The sequence below is a fragment of the Leucoraja erinacea genome, chromosome 37 (genome assembly GCF_028641065.1).
Source record: "Leucoraja erinacea ecotype New England chromosome 37, Leri_hhj_1, whole genome shotgun sequence".
Taxonomy (NCBI): domain Eukaryota; kingdom Metazoa; phylum Chordata; class Chondrichthyes; order Rajiformes; family Rajidae; genus Leucoraja; species Leucoraja erinaceus.
Genome location: NC_073413.1, coordinates 2934361 through 2957497, shown reverse-complemented (window position 1 = coordinate 2957497; position 23137 = coordinate 2934361). Strand labels below are relative to the sequence as shown.

At 44.6% G+C, this 23137-nt stretch overlaps 1 protein-coding gene and 1 long non-coding RNA gene across 3 annotated transcripts; one reads left to right on the top strand and one right to left on the bottom strand.

The window, feature by feature from the left end:
* Positions 1 to 4014: 4014 nt before the first annotated feature.
* Positions 4015 to 6236, bottom strand: LOC129713778 (uncharacterized). Its single transcript, XR_008726280.1, has 2 exons — positions 5973 to 6236; positions 4015 to 4307 (listed from the first exon to the last, which is right to left on the bottom strand). It is a non-coding gene; the product is annotated as an uncharacterized LOC129713778 (long non-coding RNA).
* Positions 6237 to 6460: 224 nt separating this feature from the next.
* On the top strand, positions 6461 to 22921 carry prmt1 (protein arginine methyltransferase 1). 2 transcript variants are annotated; one of them, XM_055663076.1, is made up of 10 exons: positions 6461 to 6583; positions 9978 to 10091; positions 11349 to 11504; positions 12270 to 12333; positions 14092 to 14234; positions 14781 to 14868; positions 15842 to 15957; positions 16861 to 17011; positions 18416 to 18537; positions 19701 to 22921. In XM_055663076.1, exons 1-10 carry the CDS (start codon positions 6566 to 6568, stop codon positions 19782 to 19784), a joined length of 1056 nt encoding a protein of 351 aa, XP_055519051.1. In that variant the 5' UTR covers positions 6461 to 6565; the 3' UTR covers positions 19785 to 22921. The 2 variants fall into 2 exon arrangements, with proteins under 2 accessions (XP_055519051.1, XP_055519050.1); XM_055663075.1 differs by having other exon boundaries at positions 6498 to 6628.
* Positions 22922 to 23137: the final 216 nt, after the last annotated feature.

Genomic DNA, 23137 nt, shown 5'->3' with positions numbered 1-23137 from the left:
TGGTTCATAAGGTTGGAGCTGGATTAGAAACATTCCTGACGGACAAAAACTTCCAGGTGAGGTTTCACCTCGTGAATCGTAGAAACATAGAAACTTCGAAAATAGGTGCAGGAGTAGGCCATTCGGCCCTCCGAGCCAGCAACGCCATTTAATGTGATCATCCAAATTCAGCACCCCGTTCCTGCTTTCACCCCATATCCCTTGATTCCATTAGCGTTAAGAACCAAATCTAACTCTCTTGAAAACGTTCAGTGAATTGGCCTCCATTGCCTTCTGCGGCAGAGAATTCCACAGATTCACAACTCCCTGGATGAAAAAGTTTTTCCTCATCTCAGTCCTAAATGGCCTACCCCTTATTTTTACACTGTGACTCCTGGTTCTGGACTCCCCCACCCAAAATTGGGAACTTTTTTCCTGCATCTAGCCTGTCCAATCCACTTAAGAATGTTATATGTTTCTATAAGATATCCTCTCATCCTTCTAAATTCTAGTCGGTCAATTCTTTCATCAAATGTCAGTCCCGCCATCTCAGGAAGAATAAAGCTAAGGCATTGTGACTAGCTCTAGCCACAGAGTCGTACAGTGTGGATGCAGGCCATTCGGCCCAACTTGCCCATGCCGACCAACATGCCTCCTCAAAAGACTGGTGCTTTGCCAAATAAATGCCAATGGCCCAGCAATAATTGTTCCTGAGGGGATTAAATTGCACTGCAAACCTGGGCAAGGCATGTTGTGAAGTCTGATACTGTGACCATGTGTAATTCTTTGTCTGTGCTAACCTGGAATTAAAAATCACTGAAGCGTATAAAGATTTTTTTAACGTGTGGGGGGGAGGGGGAAGGAGAGTGATTTTGTATGAATTGTTTGATTTTTTAACTGGTGAGACTTGTGGATGTTTATATGAATGCTCAAGAAATAAAATCTGTGTTCCTAATAACACATGATGAGATATGTGATTCTTTTTTAAACTGGGAAGAATTATATCTAGTGCCGCACTGACCTTTCTGTCCTGGGCCTCCTCCACTGTCAGAGTGAGACCCAGCATAAATTGGAGGAACAGCACCTCATATTTCGCTTGGGCAGCTTACACCCCAGCGGTATGAACATTGACGTCTCTAACTTCAAGTAACCCTTGCTTTCCCTCTCTCTCCATCCCTCCCCCTTCCCAATTCTTCCACCAGTCTGCCTGTCTCTCTGATTACATTTTATCTCTGCTTTGTTGCCACCTTCTCCTCGCTAACAATGATCTATTTTACGTTATCCTTGAACTACATCTCTTTTGATGTCTTGTTTTCGCACCTTACACTTCCTTGTCTCCGTCTCCCCTGACTTTCAGTCTGAAGAAGGTCTCGACCCAAAACGACACCCATTCCTTCTAACCAGAGATGCAGCCAGTCCCGCTGAGTTACTCCAGCACTTTGTGTCTTTCTTCGGCCTTTGTACAGGCAGAGATTAGTTTAACTTGGCATCATGGTTGGCGTGGACATTGTGGGCTGAAGGGCCTGTGACTGCTTTCATTGTTCTAGCCCATTGAGTCTGACCTGACCATCAACCACCCATTTACACTAATCCTATATTAATGCCTTTTGTTTTATTCTCATTACAATCCCCATTAACTCCCCTGGATCTACGCACTATGGGGCCATTTCAAGTGGGCCATGGAAACATAGAAAATAGGTGCAGGAGGAGGCCATCCGGCCCTTCGACCCAGCACCGCCATTCATTGCGATCATGGCTGATCGCCCAAATCAATAACCCGTGCCTGCCTTCTCCCCATATTCCCTGATTCCACTAGCCCCTGGAGCTCTATCTAACTCTTAAATCCATCCAGTGATTTGGCCTCCACTGCCCTCTGTGGCAGGGAATTCCACAAATTCACAACTCTGGGTGAAAAAGTTTTTTCTCACCTCAGTCTTAAATGGCCTCTCCTTCATTCTAAGACTGTGGCCCCTGGTTCTGGACTTGCACAACATTGGGAACATTGTTCCTGCATCTAGCTTGTCCAGTCCTTTTATAATTTTATATGTTTCTATAAGATACCCCCTCATCCTTCTAAACTCCAGTGAATACAAGCCTAGTCTTTTCAATCTTTCCTCTTATGACAGTCCCGCCATCCCAGGTATCAATCTCGTGAACCTACGCTGCACTGCCTCAATCACAAGGATGTCCTTCCTCAAATTAGGAGACCAAAACTGTACGCAATACTCCAGATGTGGTCTTACCAGAGCCCTGTACAACTGCAGAAGAACCTCTTTACTCCTATACTGAAATCCTCTTGTTATGAAGGCCAACATTCCATTAGCTTTCTTCACTGCCTACTGTACCTGCACGACAACTTTCAGTGACCGGTGTACAAGGACACCCAGGGCTCGCTGTACCTCCCCCTTACCTAACCTAACCCTATTGAGATAATAATCTGCCCCCTTGTTTTTGCCACCAAAATGGATAACCTCAAATTTATTTATATTGGAGCTGCTGCCTTACATCGCCAGTGACCCGGGTTCAATCCTGACTACGGGAGCTGTCTGTAGGGAGTATGTACGTTCTCCCTGTGACCACTAGGGTTGCTCCGGTTGCCTCCCACATTGCATAGATGCGCAGGTATGTAGGTTAATTGCCTTCTGTAAATTGTCCCCAGTGAGTAGGATAGAGCTAGTGTACAGGTGATTGCTGGTTGGCGTGGACTCAGTGGGCCGAAGGGCCTGTTTCTACGTTGTATCTCTGAATTAAACTAACCCTGCTAATCCACGTGTCTTTGGGGTGTGGGAATGAATCCAGGTGCAGAACAAGTTCCATCGCCTGTGGTGTGGGTCGAACCCAGGTATCTGGCACTGCGGGGCATTGGTACAGGTGATCGCCAACACGCACTGTGCTGGCCTGCTGTTAGGTATGACCAATGAAACAGAACATGCTGAAAACATTCCGATCAGGCAGCATCTGTGGAAATGGGAAATTAACATTTCACATCTTCCAGCATCCACCCTACATCTGCTTTCATATGCCTAAGTATTTTTCCTTCTCTGTTTCCATCTACCCCTCACCAGTCTCTGTCTCCAAGACTCTCCATCCACCCATCACCCCCCATCCCATCGTGTTCCACCTCCCAACCCCTCTCACTTTCACCTCTGGCTGTCTTCCCTCAAAACACTGATGACAAGCAGGATCACAGCCCGAAACGTCGCTTCCAAGGATGCTGCTTGACCCACCGAGTTCCTCCAGCAATTTACTTCTTGTTCCATCGTCTACAGTTGGATTTTTATATTCCAGTTGAAATACATATTGGTAAGGAAACAAGGAGAAGACTTGGAATAGCCGGCTACTGGATCATTTAGTTTATTATCACGTGTACTGAGGTACAGTGAAAAGCTTTTTTGTTGCTTGGTATCCAGTCAGCGGAAAGACTATACATGATTACAATCGAGTCATCCAAAGTATACAGTTAAAGGATAAAGGGAATAAAGTTTATTACAAGGTAAAGTCCGAATAACGGTAGTCCAATGGTCTCCAATGAGGTAGATAGTAGCTCAAGACTGTTCTCACTTGTTTCTCTCTAGGATGTTATCTATCCTCGCAGATGAAATCTCTGATTCAATTAATAGTCAACAGCAAGAGTGAGACTTGAGCTAACATCTGTGATGGTGATCTATGGAACTGGGAATGAAATGAATGACTAATGTAGGATCTGAGTCTGGGATGCACACAAATCGTAGCTGATATGATAAGAGCAGTTAAAGCTAAGAGATGACTACAAAAAGTAGTAAACACTGCCCAGTCCATCATCGGCTCTGACCTCCCTTCCATCGGGGAGATCTATTGCAGTCGCTGCCTCAAAAAGGCCGGCAGCATCATCAAGGACCCACACCATCCTGGCCACACACTCATCTCCCCGCTACCTTCAGGTAGAAGGTACAGGGGCTTGAAGACTGCAACGACCAGATTCAGGAATAGCCGCTTCCCCACAGCCATCAGGCTATTAAACTCGGCTCGGACAAAACTCTGAACATTAATAGCCCATTATCTGTTTATTTGCACTTTTATCAGTTTATTTATTCATGTGTGTATATATTTATACAATGGTATATGGACACACTGATCTGTTCTGTATTCATGCCTACTATGTTCTGTTGTGCTGAAGCAATGCAAGAATTTCATTGTCCTATCAGGGACACATGACAATAAACTCTCTTGAACTTGATGATGGATACTTGAATGACTGGCAGTCGATCAAGTTGTACACAAGAGACTGTGTTTTGCTCAAGATTCCAGCATCTTCAAAGTCCTTTAAGAGCTCAGCCTGCAGGTCGCATCTGTGGAAGAAAATGGACCTGATGTTTCAGATATTGTGGACGCAGCCACACAAACCAACCTCCCTTCCATCGACACTTCATACTGCCTCGGCAAGGCCAACCGACATATTCACAGACCAGTCTCACCTCGTTCACTCCCTCTTGTATTGTATTGTATTGTATTCAAATTTATTGTCATTGTCTCAATTTGAGACAACGAAATGAATTTCCCTTACAGGCAGTATCATAAAAAAAAATCATAAAAAATAAATAAGTAATAAATAAATAATAAAACATATTAAAAATAAAATTGAAATTGAATTAAAAAAAACACAAACACAGAAAGTCCACGACACAACATAACATAAATGGCACCAAGGTGAGGATGGCACCATAGTCCAGCCAGCCTCCCCTCCGTGTTCATCCGTGGTCGGGGCCTTCCGAGCACCCGCAGTCGCCGCCCCGGGTGGCCCGATGTTCAGGCTCTCACACCGTGGCGGGCTCTTCTCCTCTCTCCCATCAGGCAAGAGGTACAGCAGTGTGAAAAAGCACACCTCCGGATTCAGGGAGTTTCTTCCCAGCTGTTATCAGGCAACTGAACTATCCTATCAACAACCAGAGAGCAGTTGTGAGCTACTATCTACCTCATTGCAGGCCCACAAACTATCTTTAATCAGACGTTACTGGACTTTATCTTGCACTAAGCGTTATTCCCTTTATCCTGTATCTGCAAACTGTATAATCATGTATAGTCTTTCTGCTGACTGGAAAGCACGAAAAAAAAGCTTTTCACTGTACCTCGGTACACGTGACGACAAACAAAACTATTCTACCCGTCTGAAGGAGGACATGCTTACAGACGGATCCTAGATCTGATACAACTGCGTACGTGTTGCATGGGCTGTTGACGCCGCACACGAGTGAATCACCTGTTATGAAAAAAATGAAATGAAATGATTCAATTTATTGTCATTGTCAGTGTACAGTACAGAGACAACGAAATGCATTTTTAGCATCTCCCTTGAAAGGGAGACCAATCACATGTCCCCTTAAGCACATCAGTTGCACACTATATTTTGCCCATCTATGTAACCCCCTCCCCCTCCATGTCCCCTCCCCGCCAATGTCCCCTCCCCTCAATGTCCCCTCCTCCCCCTCAATGTCCCCTCCCCCCCTCAATGTCCCCCCTCAATGTCCCCCTCCTCCCCCCAATGTCCCCTCCTCCCCCTCAATGTCCCCTCCCCCTCAATGTCCCCTCCTCCCCCTCAATGTCCCCTCCCCCCTCAATGTCCCCTCCTCCCCCTCAATGTCCCCTCCTCCCTCCCCCTCAATGTCCCCTCCTCCCCCTCAATGTCCCCTCCTCCCCCTCAATGTCCCCTCCTCCTCCCCCCTCAATGTCCCCCTCCCCTCCAATGTCCCCTCCTCCCCTCCAATGTCCCCCCCTCCCCTCCAATGTCCCCTCCTCCCCCTCAATGTCCCCCTCCCCTCAATGTCCCCTCCCCTCAATGTCCCCCCTCCCCTCCAATGTCCCCCCTCCCCTCCCCCTCAATGTCCCCTCCTCCCCCTCAATGTCCCCTCCCCTCCCAATGTCCCCCCTCCTCCCCCCCTCAATGTCCCCTCCCCTCCCCCCTCAATGTCCTCAATCTTGTCCCCCACCAGCACTTTACATGCCCCGTCTACACCCACCGTTTTGTCCGTTATTTGGGAGTGAGAAAGTTGACAACCCTAGTCAAGATGAGTGTTATGAATCAAATGAAAATGACCCATCTTTCCTTTTCTGCCGAGTGCGTTGTATGCGGTTTTATGCATTTCATCCGAGTAGTGAAGACAGGATGAGTGAGGTGGAGCTGAGTCTCCAGCCCCAGGCTCCCACGTGCAGAGAAGGAACAGCATCCTCCGACCGGCCCCACGTGTGGATGTGCACTGCTTCCTGCCGGCCGCCACCGACCAATCACACTCCGCCTGCCCTGCCACGCCCCGCCTCCGTTTGGTTGATAGACGGCACAATCATCCAATCAACGTATCCCAGACCGAGAGAGACGCCCCTACCGTTCGCCAAACCAATGGACAGAGGTCTTTGTCTGGAGTGACGTGTGGATGAACCAATCGCTGCTCTCGACGCCGCTGCGAACGGAGGCGGTGTTCGTGACTGGCACCTAATTTATCCAATTATATCAGAGCCGACGGGACAGGCGGCCAATCGGGACTGAGCAGGGGCGGGACCAAATTCCCTCCCGGTATAAAAGGCGGGGCGAACATGACGGCACTTCTTTCACAAGATGGCCGAGTGTATGGAGGTGGGTGTTGAAGCAGAGGGGAGTCGCATGAGGGTGAAACCGGAGGTGAATGGCCACGATGTTTCTTCACCGAATGACCTGTGTTTTGCTTTGGTGAAGGCGCGGGGCGGAGGGACGGGCGGGCGGGAGGGAGGGAGGGAGGGAGGCAGGCGGTGGGAGGGGCGGCGGCCGCTCAATGGGTCGTTCGAGGCGGGACGGCGCGGCGGCAAAATGGCGGCGGCGTGCGGCCCGGCCCCTGGTTACCGCTCACGAGTGTGTTGGGGGCGAGCTCAATGAACGAACCTTTCTAATTTATTTTTCAATTTATATAATCTGGAAGGCTCACGCACCCCCCCCCCCCCCCCCCCCCCCCCCCCCCCCCCCCCCCCCGGGCTTTGAGGGCTGGGAGGACCTGGGGCCAGAGCTGGGATGACCAGGGGCACCCCGTCCCCTCCTCACACATTGTGTCCCCTCGTCTACCTTCAATGGAACAGCAACATTCAACAACTCTTCCCAATCTACGGGACTTGCGCCCCTTCTCCACCTCTTTTTTCCAGTAAAGGTCGCCTCAGTCCCTCTCCCCAACGCATGATTCCTTTCCCTCGATCAACGCCTCCCCCTTCCCGCTCTCCATCTTGCTCCTTTCTCCATGCCCAGCCCCACGCCTCTTGTGCAAACTGAGCCAGCCCACCTTCCACTCCCGTCTCAAGCTGATGCCCAGACCCTCTTCCCATGCACAGCCCACGCAGTCAAATGCTCCAACCCTCTACAATCACTGACATTGGAACACACAGCCCATTCACAGTTTAATCTTCTGAATTGCAGTTTTATTTTATGCAATCTTTTTATAATCAAGTATCATTTTAGTTGATATGTGCTCTGTTCTTTTGCTACCACTCAGATCTGTATAGTCCTTTGTGATATGATGCCTGGCAATGTGACGATTACATTTGTTGTCTAAAAAGGCCACCTTTTAGTTTGGCTGCAATGTAGCTACTATCCCCTTGCACCTTGTTTCTTTCTATATGAAGGTCATCATTCTGTTTGCCATATTGACTATTTCTGTACCTGTTAATGGCACTTCTATTCTATGTGCTTGCACTCCCAAGTCCCTTTGTGCCTCTATTTATAGCTTTTTTTTTTATCATTTAGCAAATGTGTTCTGATTGTCTCTTCGTCCAACTTGGATGCCGTCACCTTTGCCAGCATTGAAATGCATTTTCCAGCTTTGCCTACCCATTAATATAATAGGAACTAATGTTTACATCTATATTAAAGCTTTGTTTCACAGTTATGCAGTTATAAACGGACCTTCAGCCCATCGCGTCTACACCAACCAACCATTTCCATTAGACACAAAATGCTGGAGTAACTCAACGGGACAGGCAGCATCTGGAGAGAAGGAATGGGTGATCACGTTTCGGATCGGATCTGAAACTCCACCCATTCCTTCTCTCCAGAAATGCTGCCTGTCCCGCTAGGTTACTCCAGCATTTTTTGTCTATCTTTGGTTTAAACCATCGTCTGCAGTTCCATCCTAACCATTTGCATTAATCCTACGTTCTCCTCACATATTCTTCTACATATTCTCGCATTCCGAACACTTCCGCTCAAACTCTACACAACTAAGTTTACAGTTTGTATTATCCATTTGGTCTTGGGCTGCGGGAGGACATCCACATTTGCTCACAAATTTGTCGCAATGGTTAGAAACCTCGTCACTTGATCTGAGGAAACACCATTCGTAGCTGCTGCTGTGCTGCTTCAAGTTGTTATCAGCAAATACATCATCTGAATTTTTTATAGATATTATAAATAATTGCAAACCCAATATTTGCAACTTACACCCCAGCGGTATGAATATTGACTTCTCTAACTTCAAAGTAACCCACGTTTTCCCTTTCTCTCCATTTCTCCAACCCGTCTGACTGTCTCCGATTATCTGTTTGCTTTTTTGTTTGTTACTGTCTCTCAGCTAACAATGATTTATTCAGTTTTTTACGATCTCTGTCCCCCTTGTCCCGTTTTCACACCTTACACTTCCTTATCTCCCTCTCCGCTGACTGTTAGTCTGAAGAAGGCTCTCAACCCGAAACATCACCCATTCCTTCTATCCAGAGATGCTTTCTCATCCCTTTTGTGTTGCTGAGTGAATTTTACAGCCAGGTCTTTGAACTGTGTTCTGAGTTTTAAGTTTAGGTAATTTATCTTTGAGGGACCATATCAGTGCCCTGTGATAGTGAGTATAAAAAGCATCCTTTAGACATTTTTCGTCAACTAGTTTGTTGCGTATGACCTGCTGTTTACAAACCCCATACTGCCCTCTGATCAGATGACTGCTTTGAATACGTTGGTTAATATGTCCCAAATTAACAAGTTAATTAGAACCTAATCCTCAAGAAATTTAGGCTAAATGTCCTAACATTCTCTAGTTTATTTCATTTCCTTTAAACAATAGGCAGAATTGAATAATATTTCAGTCTAGGAGCAGTACAAATCAAGTGAACGTCCAAAAACTATGGCAGGGTAAGCTACAATGTTCCCACTTGTTCTCTTTAAAACCACAAGTAGACAATAGACAGTAGGTAAATAGCTGGTACTGGATTTTCTTGCTCATTATTGCTTTTTGCTTTCATTATTACTTTACTCAGTTTTGCTGAGTCCTTTCCCCAGACCCAGAATTACCTGGTGATGTACATAGCAATTATTACTCCTCTAATACAAAGGCTGACACTCAGTGACATAGTTATGTACCTCATGTTATTCCTAGCTACTTTCTTTAATGTAATTAAAACTGGCGTTTTGGATTTTATTTGAGGCATTTAAATACTTTTGCTGTTCTAGATGTTTATATTGTCCTTGTATCAGAATTGAATTTTAACAGCTTGAATTTGTGTAGTTACTGTGTGTATTTCAGTTTGTACATTATAGTGGTTAAACCAAAAATGAAACGCTGACCGTGTTATCATTCATGCTGGAAGTAAAATAGAGAAAGTTTGGAAAGTATCTGACTTAGTACATTTGGCAGTTGAAGTGTCAGCTGTTGGGATTGGAGCAAGTTTGGAGACAACTTAGTAGGCTTGCATAGAATCATACAACATGGAAACATGCCCACCTCGTCCATCCTGACCAAGAAGCCCCATCTAAATTAGTCCCTTTTGCCTGTGCTTGGCCTACATCTCTCTATACTTTTCCTATCCAGGTACAGATATAACATTGGCAAAAGTGTACAAATTTGGGCAGCTGTAGATGTTATAAGGAGAGGTACTTGTAGTGGAATGTAAAGCGAGGTATGGAGAAGAAGACTCCTTGAAGGGGTTTGAAAATGAGGAAGATATTAAAGTCAAGTCAAGTACATAAGATTATGGTTAATGCTTTTTCAACATGCCCTATTTCAATGCAACGATTTGACCAGGTTACCTCACTCCCTGGTGCCCCAGATGGAAGTACACCAGTCAAGGCTGAGGCCGAGGACATGACCTCCAAGGATTATTACTTTGATTCCTATGCGCACTTTGGAATTCATGAGGTGAGTAGCAAAACTTGGTTAGAGTTGTTATTCCATTTAAATAACCAAATCAATGGTAATGTCAACTGCACGTCTTTACCTAACATTCCCCACTGCTCAAAATGTTGTGGGTTCTTATGCTATAGAAACCCATGCTGATTCTGCTGCATGGTACTGAAGGCCTGCTCCACTTTGGGGTATTTTGCTGACAAGGTGTTCAGCAGGGACCTACCTGTGTTTTAGAGGGTTCCCAGAGGGGTTGACATACTGGCTAGTGTGGGCAATGGCAGCCTGCTTTGTGCACATTGACTCCTGTGTTTGTCTCTGAAAAGCTCTTCATTGATCTTAAAGTACTTTGGGGATATTATGGTAGTGTGAAAGTATTGATACCAGTATGTCTTCGTGAAATAATTACTTTGCTAGTCTTGATGTTTGCGCTTTATTGTTTTAGCAGATAGCTAGCTACGACCATTACTTGGAATGCAACTTATTCCATGACTAACTGGGAGCATTTGATCACTATTGTTGGTTTTCTTCTAGTGAGATTGCAGTTAAATGTCAATGGACAGGTTGTTGCACTTTGTTGCCACAGGATTTAGGTGCAAAGTGTTTAGCTGAACATCTCAAACAGCATAGAAATGTATTGGTCCCAGTTATATAGGGCTTTGGTGGCATTGTGTCTGAAATATTGTGCATCTCTTCTGATGAAAGGTTTAGTTGTGATAAAGGGAATGCAGCTAGTGGACCGGAAATCTTGAAGGGTGGTTTTCTGGAAGGAGAGAAATCAAACAGACTGGGGTTGTGCCTTCCAGTGTTCAGAAGAAATTAAATGGTCTAATTGAAATGTGCAATATTTGTATTGGCCTCGATAAGAGACGTGGGGATTATGTTTTACCTCCTTAGAGTATCCAGTAGCAAGGGTCAGAATATAAAATGAAGTTGGCCATTCGGAAGAGTTGAAAATAAATGTCTTCACCCATTGAGTAGTGTATTTGTTATGTCCTTCCAAAGAGGGCTGTGGATGCTCAGTACTGATTATATTGAATGTCCAGTGAAGGAGGGGTGCCGAGGTAAAAGATCAGCTATAGTCCTGTGGAATTACCTATTTATTTCTTGCGTTCTCAGTGCACGCTGGAGGGTAAATTTGGAGTCTAGTTAATTTTGGCATTTGAAGCTGGCAGCAGCAAAGAAGCCTACATTCATTTTGAGAAAGGGCCTAACCCCAGTCCCTGGCCCTGTAAGCCTTTGTGACTCTTTCAATGATTTTTCTCCTCGCAGGAAATGCTGAAGGATGAGGTTCGCACTTTAACCTACAGAAACTCCATGTACCATAACAAGCATCTCTTCAAGGATAAGATAGTCCTGGATGTGGGAAGTGGAACGGGCATTCTGTGCATGTTTGCGGCGAAGGCTGGTGCTAAGAAGGTTATTGGGGTAAGGATCACACCTAATCTATATGGAACTAGTCTCATTTGAATGTAGTCCTGGCTGTCTTTCACATGTGACATTAAACCAAGGATCTGTACATTCAAAGTCCTGCAGGAGTTCAATCTTCTGATGTTGGAACAGGTGGTTTCAAAAATTGTGTACCTCAATTGCTTTGAATAGTTTGAAATAGATGGCATGTAAATGCCATATCTTTATCTGGTAAACATTGAAGCAGGGGGTGGCTGTGTGCCAACTGTGCTAAGTGAACCCTATTTATACTGTAGCTCATTGTGGTTGGCAGTTGTCAAACAGCTACAATGCCTCCCAGGGCTTGTGGGAACAGTTCACCTCATTGACTGACCAAAAATGGTGATGTAGGAATTACCTAGTCTAATGCCTCAATATTTTGGTTAGCTTTGTCTGTCTATTTTCCACTATTCTTTGAATGGTTAGACTTCATGATGCGTGCCACGATGGTAGTCCTTCTGAAAAATCTTCATCATGATGAATAGGTATGGGCCTATTTCCTTTGCTCCATAGATGCTGCCTCACCCGCTGAGTTTCTCCAGCATTTTTGTCTACCTTTGATTTCCAGCATCTGCAGTTCCCTCTTAAACAATAGGTATTCGAGGTTCATTTTTGAATTCTTGCATTTGAGAATCTTTTCATTCTGGACTTCATTTTAATTGGTGTTAGCTGTCCTTTTGATAAAAGAAAACTCAAATGATTATTCTTCCTGTAAAATGTGTTTTTTTTTAAATTAAATGGCAGATTGAGTGTTCCAATATCTCTGAATATGCTGAGAAGATCATCAAAGCAAACAACCTGAACCATGGTAAGGATCCACAATCCAGCAACTTCCTGGGTTATGAATGACCCGCCATCTGGAAATCCAACTTTACTCAAATTCTCCTGTATTTTTAAGCACTTTTCAAGATCGTAATAAAATGTCTTGTGTTCATAACTATGCTGTATATATTCCCTCAGTATTATTATGGCTTGTGTTAGTATTAGGTTTGATGAAATGTAAGAATTGTGTCAAATGTGTCTGAAACAATGCGATATGGGTAGCTACAGTGACTTGTGGAGAAATCGGTTTATGGACAGTTCTCTGGAATGAAGCCCTTTCTGTAACCTGGAGACTTGCCTGTATTATGTTTGTTTTGTGTGCATTTAAAAAAAAAATTACAGACAAAATAAATTATTTGCTTATTTTGGAATTGCCCATTTGTATGCTATTCAGTTTGCAACAGCTTGGTACCTGGCCAAGATCTGGCTTGCAGGTTGTGGCTGTGGGTTTATAGCCTAGTTTGTCGGTTCTCAAATTGTGCTATGCATGGGATCTCTTAATAATTGATTGGAGCGGGGCAGGTTTTCCTCCCTGCTGCTGCCGCCCAGCTGAACTAAGTAGACTTCATACAAAGAATACTTTAGGTGTGCTGCTGCTGTTCATGATTACGCGTGCTTTATAAAGTGAATTGGACGCTTCCAAGCAACAAATTGAGTAGCGAGGAGCTGGGGGAAATATGTTTTCAGGGGATGTTTAATTACACCAGGTAAGCATGATGTATAACTTTGGAAGAGCTTTGAAAGATTGAAATCCAGTGCTAGCAAGATTCGTAATATTAGGAGGGTATGTGTCCAGAGAGAAGCTGTTTGAGTAGAGGAAAATCTGTATTTTAATTGTCTCGGGTGCAATTTTGTGTTTTTGTGCTTGGGATCTTTTGGGTGATCAATATTGAGACGGCGGAGATTGTGGGTTAAATGGGTCTTGTGGTCTGCATTACAAAAACGCCAAGTAAAACTGCTAACCTGCAAGTCCTTAGTTTTCTTGCGTGTGTCCAGGTTTGGAAGGGTCAGGTTTGTCCTATTTCCTTGAGCAGTTTCTCAAGATTCACCTGTTGAGATTAGTATTCGGATACATACGGAGTTCAGTATGGTACAGTTTAGTCTATTTCAAGTGGAAAGTTTGCAGTAGAGCCTGAAGTTGTAGCATCCTTCCCAAATAAAAAAAACACATGATGAGGGTAGTTGCAGACAAATCTATCGCCTCAGTATGGTCTCTAGGTTTGACTGGAATGGAATTACCCAGTCATTTTCATTTCTTGGTGGGTATAGTCTTGTCACGAAATGCAGCCTTCCGACAAACAAGTTGTGCAATAGTAGAAGCATCACAAGTCTATACTACATCTGAGCTTGCTTTTTGTTGTTTGTTATTCTAATGGTGGATCACCACCTGTCGTGGTATACCTGCGTGTCCTTTGTACACGTTGTTCTGTTACAATGCATTTCCATACCACAAATTAGATTTAACACGAGTGATGGATTAGGGAGTGCTGTTTGGATCAGGCAGGCCACATTGGTTATAATGCATTTCAATTGGGATTTGGAGAACCACTTAAGTTATTTTGGAAATTACAAGCCAAAAAAAAGCTCAGGTCTACTATGGGTGACTGTCAGCTAAATACCCACACGTGTTGGGTTCCCCTCTTGTTTCATGCTATGCTCGATCTTTCATGTTTTTGGAGGTTATAATTTGGCGGAAGGGGAGACTGTGCAGCTTGTGAGTGTCCGTTGTTCTTTCCTGTTTCAGTTATCACAATAATCAAGGGCAAGGTGGAGGAAGTGGACTTGCCAGTGGAGAAGGTGGACATCATCATCAGTGAGTGGATGGGCTACTGTCTCTTTTACGAGTCAATGCTGAACACGGTTATCTACGCACGGGACAAGTGGCTGGTACGTATCGAAGCAAATGGAAAGTGTATTGTGATTAATTCTGGCAGCTGGAAGTCCACGAGCCTATTTAACAATGTGAAGTGCATGTGCCAATCATAACTAAATTTTGCCCAATTTCCCTCATCCTCTGTTTTAGAAGTAACGATTGCTCCATCCTGCTTTCATGAATCAGAGAATGATGCAGCACAAAACAGAATGCTTTGTTCTTCAAATCCTAGATTGTCCATGGAAATACCAGTTCCATCATTCCACTCCCTGGTTTCCCCATGGTACTAATACCTTTGTCTCAAGGATTGCCTTGGATAGTGAAAGCCATGATTGCATCTGCCTTTACCCCTCTTCGGCTGCGTGCTGAAGATACTGGTCATTTGCATTTTAACCAACAAGGTCTCTGATGGTGCTATAAGAGCCAAGGTTTTAGTTTGGACTTGCACCTGACTGTCCAACACGTACCGTCTCTATCCCAGACACGGTGCGTATGTGAGGCTGGATTTTTTGCTGCGTTTATTTTTCACTGATTAAAACCTGTTTTTGGTTTTTATTTAGCGACCAGATGGGCTGATTTTCCCTGACCGAGCTGCTTTGTACGTCACAGCCATTGAGGACCGACAATACAAGGATTATAAAATCCATTGTAAGTTTGCAGAGTGGCGGGTAGTTTGTATTGTCAGAGTTGTGCTGCCAGTGAAGTATTGATGGAGTGCATCTGCTGTTGTAATATAAGGCTCGGCTAATTTGTGCATCGCTAACTCCTGCAAACAGTAGCTAGGAATTGGAGTTTTGGTTAACTTGTGCTCGCATGTTGACTCTAAGGCCTATTCAAGTACTGTAAGCATTCAGAATCAACAAATTTACCCCCTAGGTGGTGGATCTTTAGCCCCCTGGGGTGTGAATTTGCCCCTGGTTTTGGGAATTTCCTTGCTATAAATATTTATTTTTATCCATGTACTTGTCTATTTCAAGTTTCTGAAATGTGTGAATAAGTTCTGACGTCCACTATCTCTTCGGCCAGCCCACGCGTTTACCCCATCCACTAGTTCCACCTGCCTTGTGTAAAAACCAAACTTTTTGTGGGACCCCGGCACCTCTGGTTCCTATCAAATTACCCCCCCCCCCCTCACCTTAAACCTATGTACGTCTGGTTCTCGATACCCCTACTAGGCCGTGCCCCCAAGAGACTTTGTGCCCCTTTACCTGATCATATCCATGTACCCCTCGTGATTTGTGATAGTACTGACACCTATCTCTTCCGCAAGCGTGCGTTCAGCCAAAGTTGTTGTGTAAAAAAAACTTGTTCTATTTGATCTTCAAATTTTTGCACACCTCGAGTTGATTGCATTAGTTGAACCCGGGCGGACCACGTGAAGGTTGCAATCTTCCACGTGATTTTGTACACCTCTAAGATCGCCTCTCATCTACCTGCGCTCCAAGCAATACAGTCCTAGCCTGGTCAACTTCTCCCTATACCTCAGGCCCTCGAGTCTTGGCAACATCCTCATAAATCTTCTCTGAGCCCTTTCAAGCTTTTGTTAAGGGCAAGGCAGATTTTGTAGGGTAGAATTTTATATAGTTTTGGTGTAACCTGCCTGTTTGTGCTCTTCCTGCAGGGTGGGAGAATGTCTATGGTTTTGATATGTCCTGCATCAAGGATGTGGCCATCAAGGAACCACTGGTGGATGTGGTGGATCCCAAACAGTTGGTGACCAATGCCTGTCTCATCAAGGTTAGTGCATGAGTTTGTTCCATTTGGGGAATGTGAGGTTAAATGGATTACGGTTTGATGGGAATGGTTGTGCTACTGTTGTATGGCAATATGCTGGCAATCAGAAGGCCTCCACCCTGGTAGGATTGATTGTTTGAATGATACATAATATAAACAGGCCCTTCGGACCACCAGGTCCACACCCACCAACGATCACCCTGTCACACTAGTTATCCCACTTTCATCCATTCCCTACATACTACTGCCCATTTACAGAGGACGATGAACCTAGTAATCTGCACGTCTTTGGGATGTGGGAGGAGAATGGAAACTCGGATGAAGGCCACGTAGTCACAGGGAGAATGATGGAGTTTAGAAGGATGAGAGGGAAGCTTATTGAAACATATAAGATTGTTAAGGGTTTGGACACGCTAGAGGCAGGAAACGTGTTCCCGATGTTGGGGGAGTCCAGAACCACGGGCCACAATTTAAGAATAAGGGGTAAGCCATTTAGAACAGAGACGAGGAAACACTTTTTCCACACGAGTTGTGAGTCTGTAGAATTCACTGCCTCAGAGGGCGGTGGAGCCCGGTTCTCTGGATACTTTCAAGAGAGAGCTAGATGGGGCTCTTATAGAGAGCGGAGTCAGGGGATATGGGGAGAAGGCAGGGTTACTGATTGGGGATGATCAGCCATGATCACATTGAATGGGCCGAATGGCCTACTCCTGCACCTGCACCTATTGACTATAATATGCAAACTCCACACAGACAGCACTCGAGGTTAGGATCTAACCCGGGCCTCGTGCTGTGAAACGGCAGCTATGCCACTGCGCTCCCTGAGTTGTACGAGTCGGTGGGGAGAGGGGAGTAGTTGCTGAGATGTGTAAGAGCTCATTTCTACTGAATTCTCTTTCCATTCAGGAGGTGGATATTTACACAGTGAAGGTCGACGACCTATCCTTCACGTCGCCTTTCTGCCTTCAAGTCACACGCAATGACTACATCCACGCATTGGTGGCGTACTTCAACATTGAGTTCACTCGCTGCCACAAGAGGACTGGGTTCTCCACAGGTACTGACTGAAGGGTACTTGGTCGTTTCAGAATGGGTGACATTTTGTGATCACTTTGTACTGGGTTTAAAAGAAAAACACCTTTTCGGAGCTTCTGGTGGAAATTCTTGTTTTCAAATCCCTCCTCATTTTCTCACAGCTTACACCCAAGCTGCATGAAGATTGACTTCTCTAACTTCCAGTAGACCTCACTTTCCCTCTTTCCATCCCCTTCCCCTTCCCAGTTCTCCGACTACATTTTATCTCTGTACTGCCCACTCCCCTGACATCAGTCTGAAGAAGTGCCTCGACCCGAAAGGTCACCCATTCCTTCTCTCCAGAGATGTTGCCTGAGTTACTCCAGCATTTTGTGTCTTATCATTGATTTAAACCAGCATCTGTTCTTTCCTACACCTTTAGCCTTATAAACTTCCCTATCTTAGCACATCCACACCAAGTATTCTCTCCTGACATTTAATCTCCACAGTTGAGAATACTGTTAGTGGTCTAAGCCTCAACCTTTTGAAATTTACCACCCAATTCTCTCCTTACTCCTTTGACTGCTCCCTAGTTTGATGGTGGTGACCACCAAGTGTAGTACTAGGTCGATCAGCCCCATTTAACAATGGCTGATCAGATTGTAACTTCAATTTTGCATTGCTTTTTTTGTTTATCACGAATCTATACATTTCCATACATGTCTCTTTGATGACCCTTGGACTATCCTGAATCAGACTTTACCTTGCACTAAACGTTAGACCCTTGTGTCTATAGCCTCAATGTCTTTAACTTGCACTAAACGTTATACCCTTGTGTACATGGCTCAATTGTAATCATGTATTGTCTTTCTGCTGACAGGATAGCACGCAACAAAAGCTTTTCACTGTACCTCATTGCACGTCACAATAAACTGAAATAAACTTCTGCCTTAATACACAAGAACTCTCCTCCTTTAAGACATTTATTAGACTTTAGAGATTAGAGAATGAGGCCCTTTGGTCCACCAAGTCCGTGCCGATCAGCAATCACACTAGCAAGTACACTAGCACTACCCCACACTAGGGACTTTTACCAAAGCCACTTAACCTACAAATCTGCGTATCTTTGGAGTGTGTAAGGAAACCAGAGTACCCGGTGGAAACCCACGTGGTCACAGGGAGAACGTACAAACTCCATACAGACGGCACCGGTAGTCAGTATCGAACCCGGGTCTCTGGCACCATAAGCAGCAATTCTACCGCTGTGACGCCCAAAGGAATAAGGAATATTTCATAAATCGTGCAATTGTTGCCTCTGTCTTGGTGCTCAGCTGTGATGTTTTGTTATGCGTGCTTGTGCGGACATTACCCTCCTGTTCAGAGGATTATAAACTGTTTCCCTGCAGAATGTTTGTGCCAATGGTGTAAATGGTCTATTTAATTGCAGCCCCTGACGCCCCTTACACTCACTGGAAGCAGACAGTTTTCTACATGGAAGACTATTTGACAGTCAAGCGAGGCGAGGAGATCTTTGGGACAGTTGGCATGAAACCCAACGCCAAGAACAATGTAAGTGTGAAGTCACAAACGGGCTCCATGTCCTGTATTCGGAGTGTTGTATGGTCTGGAACTGGGTCTGCATTGAGGAATGATGTTGTCCAGGGACCACTGCTATTAATCCAAGTGGGAACAGTGTTAAATTTGTAGTGAGCGGTGGGCACGTTTCTCAAACTGACAAAAGGTTTAGTAGCAATGCTGGTTTATATCAAATTATATAATTGCTGTGGTAACTCGGGGTCAGGTAGCATCCCTGGAAAACATGGAAAGGCAACACATCAGTCTGAAGATGGGTTTTGACACGAAACGTCGCCTGTCCATGTTGTCCAGCGATGCTGCCTGCCCCTCTGAGTTACTCCAGCAAGCACTGTGTCGTAAACTTATAGGCATACGTGTAGGTTGATCCTCTGTCCACTTTCCACACATTCCCTGGAGTAGTTTAGAGAAACGTCATTGAAACGGGTCACTTCAGCTCGCCGTGTCTGTGCCGACCATCGGTTACCCATGTTCTATGTTATCCCAGTTTCACATCCTACACGTGAGAGACAATTTGCAGAAGCCTATTGACATACAAACCTGTACGTCTCTAGAATGGGAAGAAACCGGAGCACCCAGAGAAAACCCACGAGGTCACGGAGAACGTGCAAACTCCATACAGACTGCACCTGTAGTCAGAATCAAACCCGTGTCTCTGGCGCTGCACCAATTGATACCTGATTCCCTATGTATCTAAAAACGTGATCTGTGTTGGGAAGAAATCTAAAATTGATATGGGGAGAAAGCAGGCACGGGTTATTGATTGGGGACAATCAGCCATGATCACAATGAATGGCGGTGTTGGCTCGAAGGGCCGAATGGCCTCCTCCTGCACCTATTTTCTATGTTTCTAAAGTTGCATGGTCTTCTGAATGAAGACATTATTAAATGGTCGGTCCCTTTCACCAAGACTGGCTGTTGGTACGTTCTCCATTTGGAGATTTGGTACAGCCGTCTCTGCTCAGTCAAGCTTTTGAATGACCCAAAACATCACCTAACCATGTTCTCCAGATATGCTGCCTAACCAGTTGAGTTACTCAGCACTTTTCCTCCTTTTTATTGTTTTCATAGCTTTTAAGCAATTTCATTTCAACAAGGTGGGGGGAAATTATTAAAATGTGCAACATTTTTCCCAACAGAGAGATCTCGACTTCACCGTGGATATTGAATTCAAAGGACAGCTGTGTGAAATGTCCAGTTCCATCGACTACAAGATGCGTTAGATCGGTCTCCGCCCACCACTCCTGACATACGCACCGTCCACATCGCACCATTTGCAGGCTGGATTGCGACTACTGTAGTGTCCGATATGTAGATAATCTTGTTTTCAAAGGAAGCTGTTATTTGGTTGTGCGACTGACAGTTTTTTTCTGAATCAGTTGACATCCATCAGCATGGTAACTGCTGTGGGGTGGTGGGAGAAAGAGAGAGCACCGAGAATAATAGTTGCCACTTGAGTTACTATGGAACCATTCTTACGCTGCTTTACTGTTTTTGTTTGCTTTTCAAACAGAAACATTTTAATGCAAATTCCTGACTGATTTTTTTTTTTTTTGTGGGGGGGGGGGGGCAGTGGTTAAGATTAGGTCTAGGTTATCCCATGGACAGCTGTGATTTGTTTTTGTTGGGGGGGGGGGAGGAAATGGTATTTTAGATTTCTGCAAGTGGATCTAAATTCCCACATACTCTTTTAGTAACTTGTTTGGGACCTTGTTACTGTTTGAGGAATGATTGTCATCTCTGGCAGAATGCATTGTAAAATACAGTTGTGTTAAAATGGATGTTACTGCAGAAGCTGTCGAGAGAGAGAGAGAGAGAGAGAGACGGAGGGGAGGGAGGGGAAGGAAGGGAGAATCGAGGTGTAAACTGAGATTTCAAACAAACTCCATTTGGGCAAATGCAGTTGGTTTGAAGAAGCTGTTCTTGGTATTTGTTAGTCATTTTCCAAATGTGTCTCCAGTGTTGGAAACCAGAGGCATAACTACAAATTCTGTTGTGCCTTTTCTCTCTCGGTTTTGTACGAGTGTCTTGTGTTTCCAAACGCATCTTGTGTTTAGAAACATTTGAGGCACTTGATTATTAACATGGGCATCATGTCCTGACATTTATGATTGAGCAGCTAGTGATTTCCTCGTCCCTCTAAGTTGCCTCTGTCCCCATTTAAAAGTAGTGTGGCGTAACTAAATTTATTTTTAAAGTCTTGAAATAATGAATTTTTCCAATGACTCGCCCGTCCATTTAACATTCTGAAAGCCCCCGCCTTTTTATGACCGGAACTTTAGATTTTGGTGTTTCCCAAGGAATTGCCTCTTAACCTTTCAGCAGTTGTGTGGTGACTCGAGTCTATTGCGACATGTCCATGTACCTCCTGTTCATTTATCCTCTGCAAAAAGCTTTTTTGTAAATTCCTCCCTTGCACGTCAGCCCTCCAGGTCTGAATGTGTGCGGTGTAGGTTTATGACAGACTCTGTGTCTTGCAAATGGCAAGAGTTAAGTGTTACTGTGAAACATGCCACAGCCAAGCTAAAGGCTTCATAATCATAACTACCGTAGCAACTTGCTTCATTGGCATTTGTGGTTCTAGTCAATTGGATCACCTGTTCTGAGGCTTGGGGAGAGGGAAGAATATTTTAAGCTGTGATATTTTAAATATTTCCTGTTAGTGGTAACCTTAGCTACTTGTAAAAAAAAAATTTCCACTAGCAGAAAATATGTTTAAAATCAAGAACGGAAATGGTTATGCTTCCCTCCTTCCTCCCAGCACCCCAGAGAAAAAAAAATACAGCTCCCTTTATCCCCACAGCTAAAGCTTACATGTCTTAGGCAGGTAACGAACGGTTGTAGCAGGTGGGAGTTTAATAAAAGTCAGCCTTGACATGACCCCAGCATACATTGACAATTGTAACCTGGCAATTAGAAAAGAATAATAATTTAATTAAAACATTATGCTCCTATGATTCCTTCTGTAAACAGGATCTCACTACTATCAGGGTAGATTGTAAGCAGGGTTGTAGAAAGCATTTGAGTCGGGTTGGAGGGACATGGGTTGTGCAGAGAGGCCACAATATGGTTTGTTCTCTCACCCGGAGAAGGAATGTGTCGTGCCCCACTCACTCCCTTGGCTTTTTCATTTCATTATCATTTCATCATGAACCAGTCTCAGTTGCTGCAGCATTTGGGTAGAGAAATGAGTTTTGTTATTTTGACAAGTTATTGAGACAAATATTTAGCTTAAAACACTAATGTTTCTCACACCCCCCCCTTTTCCAATTGGCCTCTACTGTTTCACCAGCCAGCCTTGAAGGCGGATGTCATTCATAATAGATGATTCCTCACCCAACCCTCCATTTAATGCATGCACACTAAAACCCATTACCTTTCCAGCAGGTGCTTTGAGAGTGTGACCAATGTTGACAAGCACTCCAGCTTGTAGTGACAAGTATCCAGTTTTGCCCACCTGCATCTACTCTATCTGAACCAGAGCCCTGTTGATTTATACCTTTCACCCTGTTACTTCAAGTGGCTCAAGCTAGATGGTCACACTGCTTTCACTGATGAGAAGATGCCTGTGATCAATTGTGCAGGGGAGGATGGGGGAGAGGGGGGCTGAGGTGATGTTAATTGGCACTGGGTGACTACATTTTTCAGTGCAAGCCTGACGTGTTAAGTCTGCTCCACGGGTCTGAATGTGAAACTAGAAACCACTCAGAATCTTGAGTGCTGCCTTGCTGTAGGCTTTCTTGATGTGTGGATATTGTGTTTTGGATGTGGACAACATGATATCCAGAGGCTGTAACCCAGCTTTGGATTGACTGCCAGGAGTGCTGCTCAGACACAGTGCTAAGCAAGGCATGGTTCACGGAGTCATCTGCAGTGGGATGCTGGCAGCTTTAATTACTGGGCTGCAGTTGCACGACCAGTGTTAACTGAGCCAAGACCAGGTTGTTTAGTGGGCTACTGTGATAACTCCATGAATTGCCTGTGATTCCTTCTGAGAACAGGATTAACAGGATAGATTGGAATTGGGGTTGTAGTATCTGGTGGTAGTTGAGTTTGGCCTGAGACCAGAGCAATGGGTTGTGCACTGAATCTACAATATGGTTAGGGTTCCTTTTTAACTGGGAGAAGGAATGTCGTTCTCAACTCCCTAAGCTTCATAGGGGCAGTTGCATTTCCAAAGCTACGTTGCAGTCATGACGTGTACCTGAAATCTTTTTAAGTATTAGTGCATTGGGACTGTCATGTTGGTCTTTTAAAACCCCCAAAGTACTGACTGGCAAACATTGTGGCTGTGTAGTAAATTATGTTTTTGTTTTTTTTATATATGGTGACATTCATTGAGAATAAAAATTTGACTTTACCTTCTTTGAGTCTTTCTTCCTTTGTTACCATGAGACAAGTAGTGAAGTTCCTCCCTGGGTTACAAACGCCTGCCTTTAGTTTGCAGATACAGCTTGGAAACGGGCCCTTTGGCCCACTGAGTCCATGCTGACCATCGATCACTCGTTCATACTGGTTCTGTTTTATCCCACTTCCATTTCCTACACACTAGGGGTGATATACAGAGGCCAGTTAA

What these genes read in the sequence shown, in the direction of transcription:
- prmt1 (XM_055663075.1), top strand. Translation starts at nt 6,566, where the DNA reads ATGGCCGAGTGTATGGAGGTGGGTGTTGAAGCAGAGGGGAGTCGCATG. An exon ending in ACGCACGGGACAAGTGGCTG is followed by an intron (nt 14,235 to 14,780) that starts GTACGTATCGAA and finishes GTTTTTATTTAG; the next exon opens with CGACCAGATGGGCTGATTTT. An exon ending in GAGGACTGGGTTCTCCACAG is followed by an intron (nt 17,012 to 18,415) that starts GTACTGACTGAA and finishes ATTTAATTGCAG; the next exon opens with CCCCTGACGCCCCTTACACT.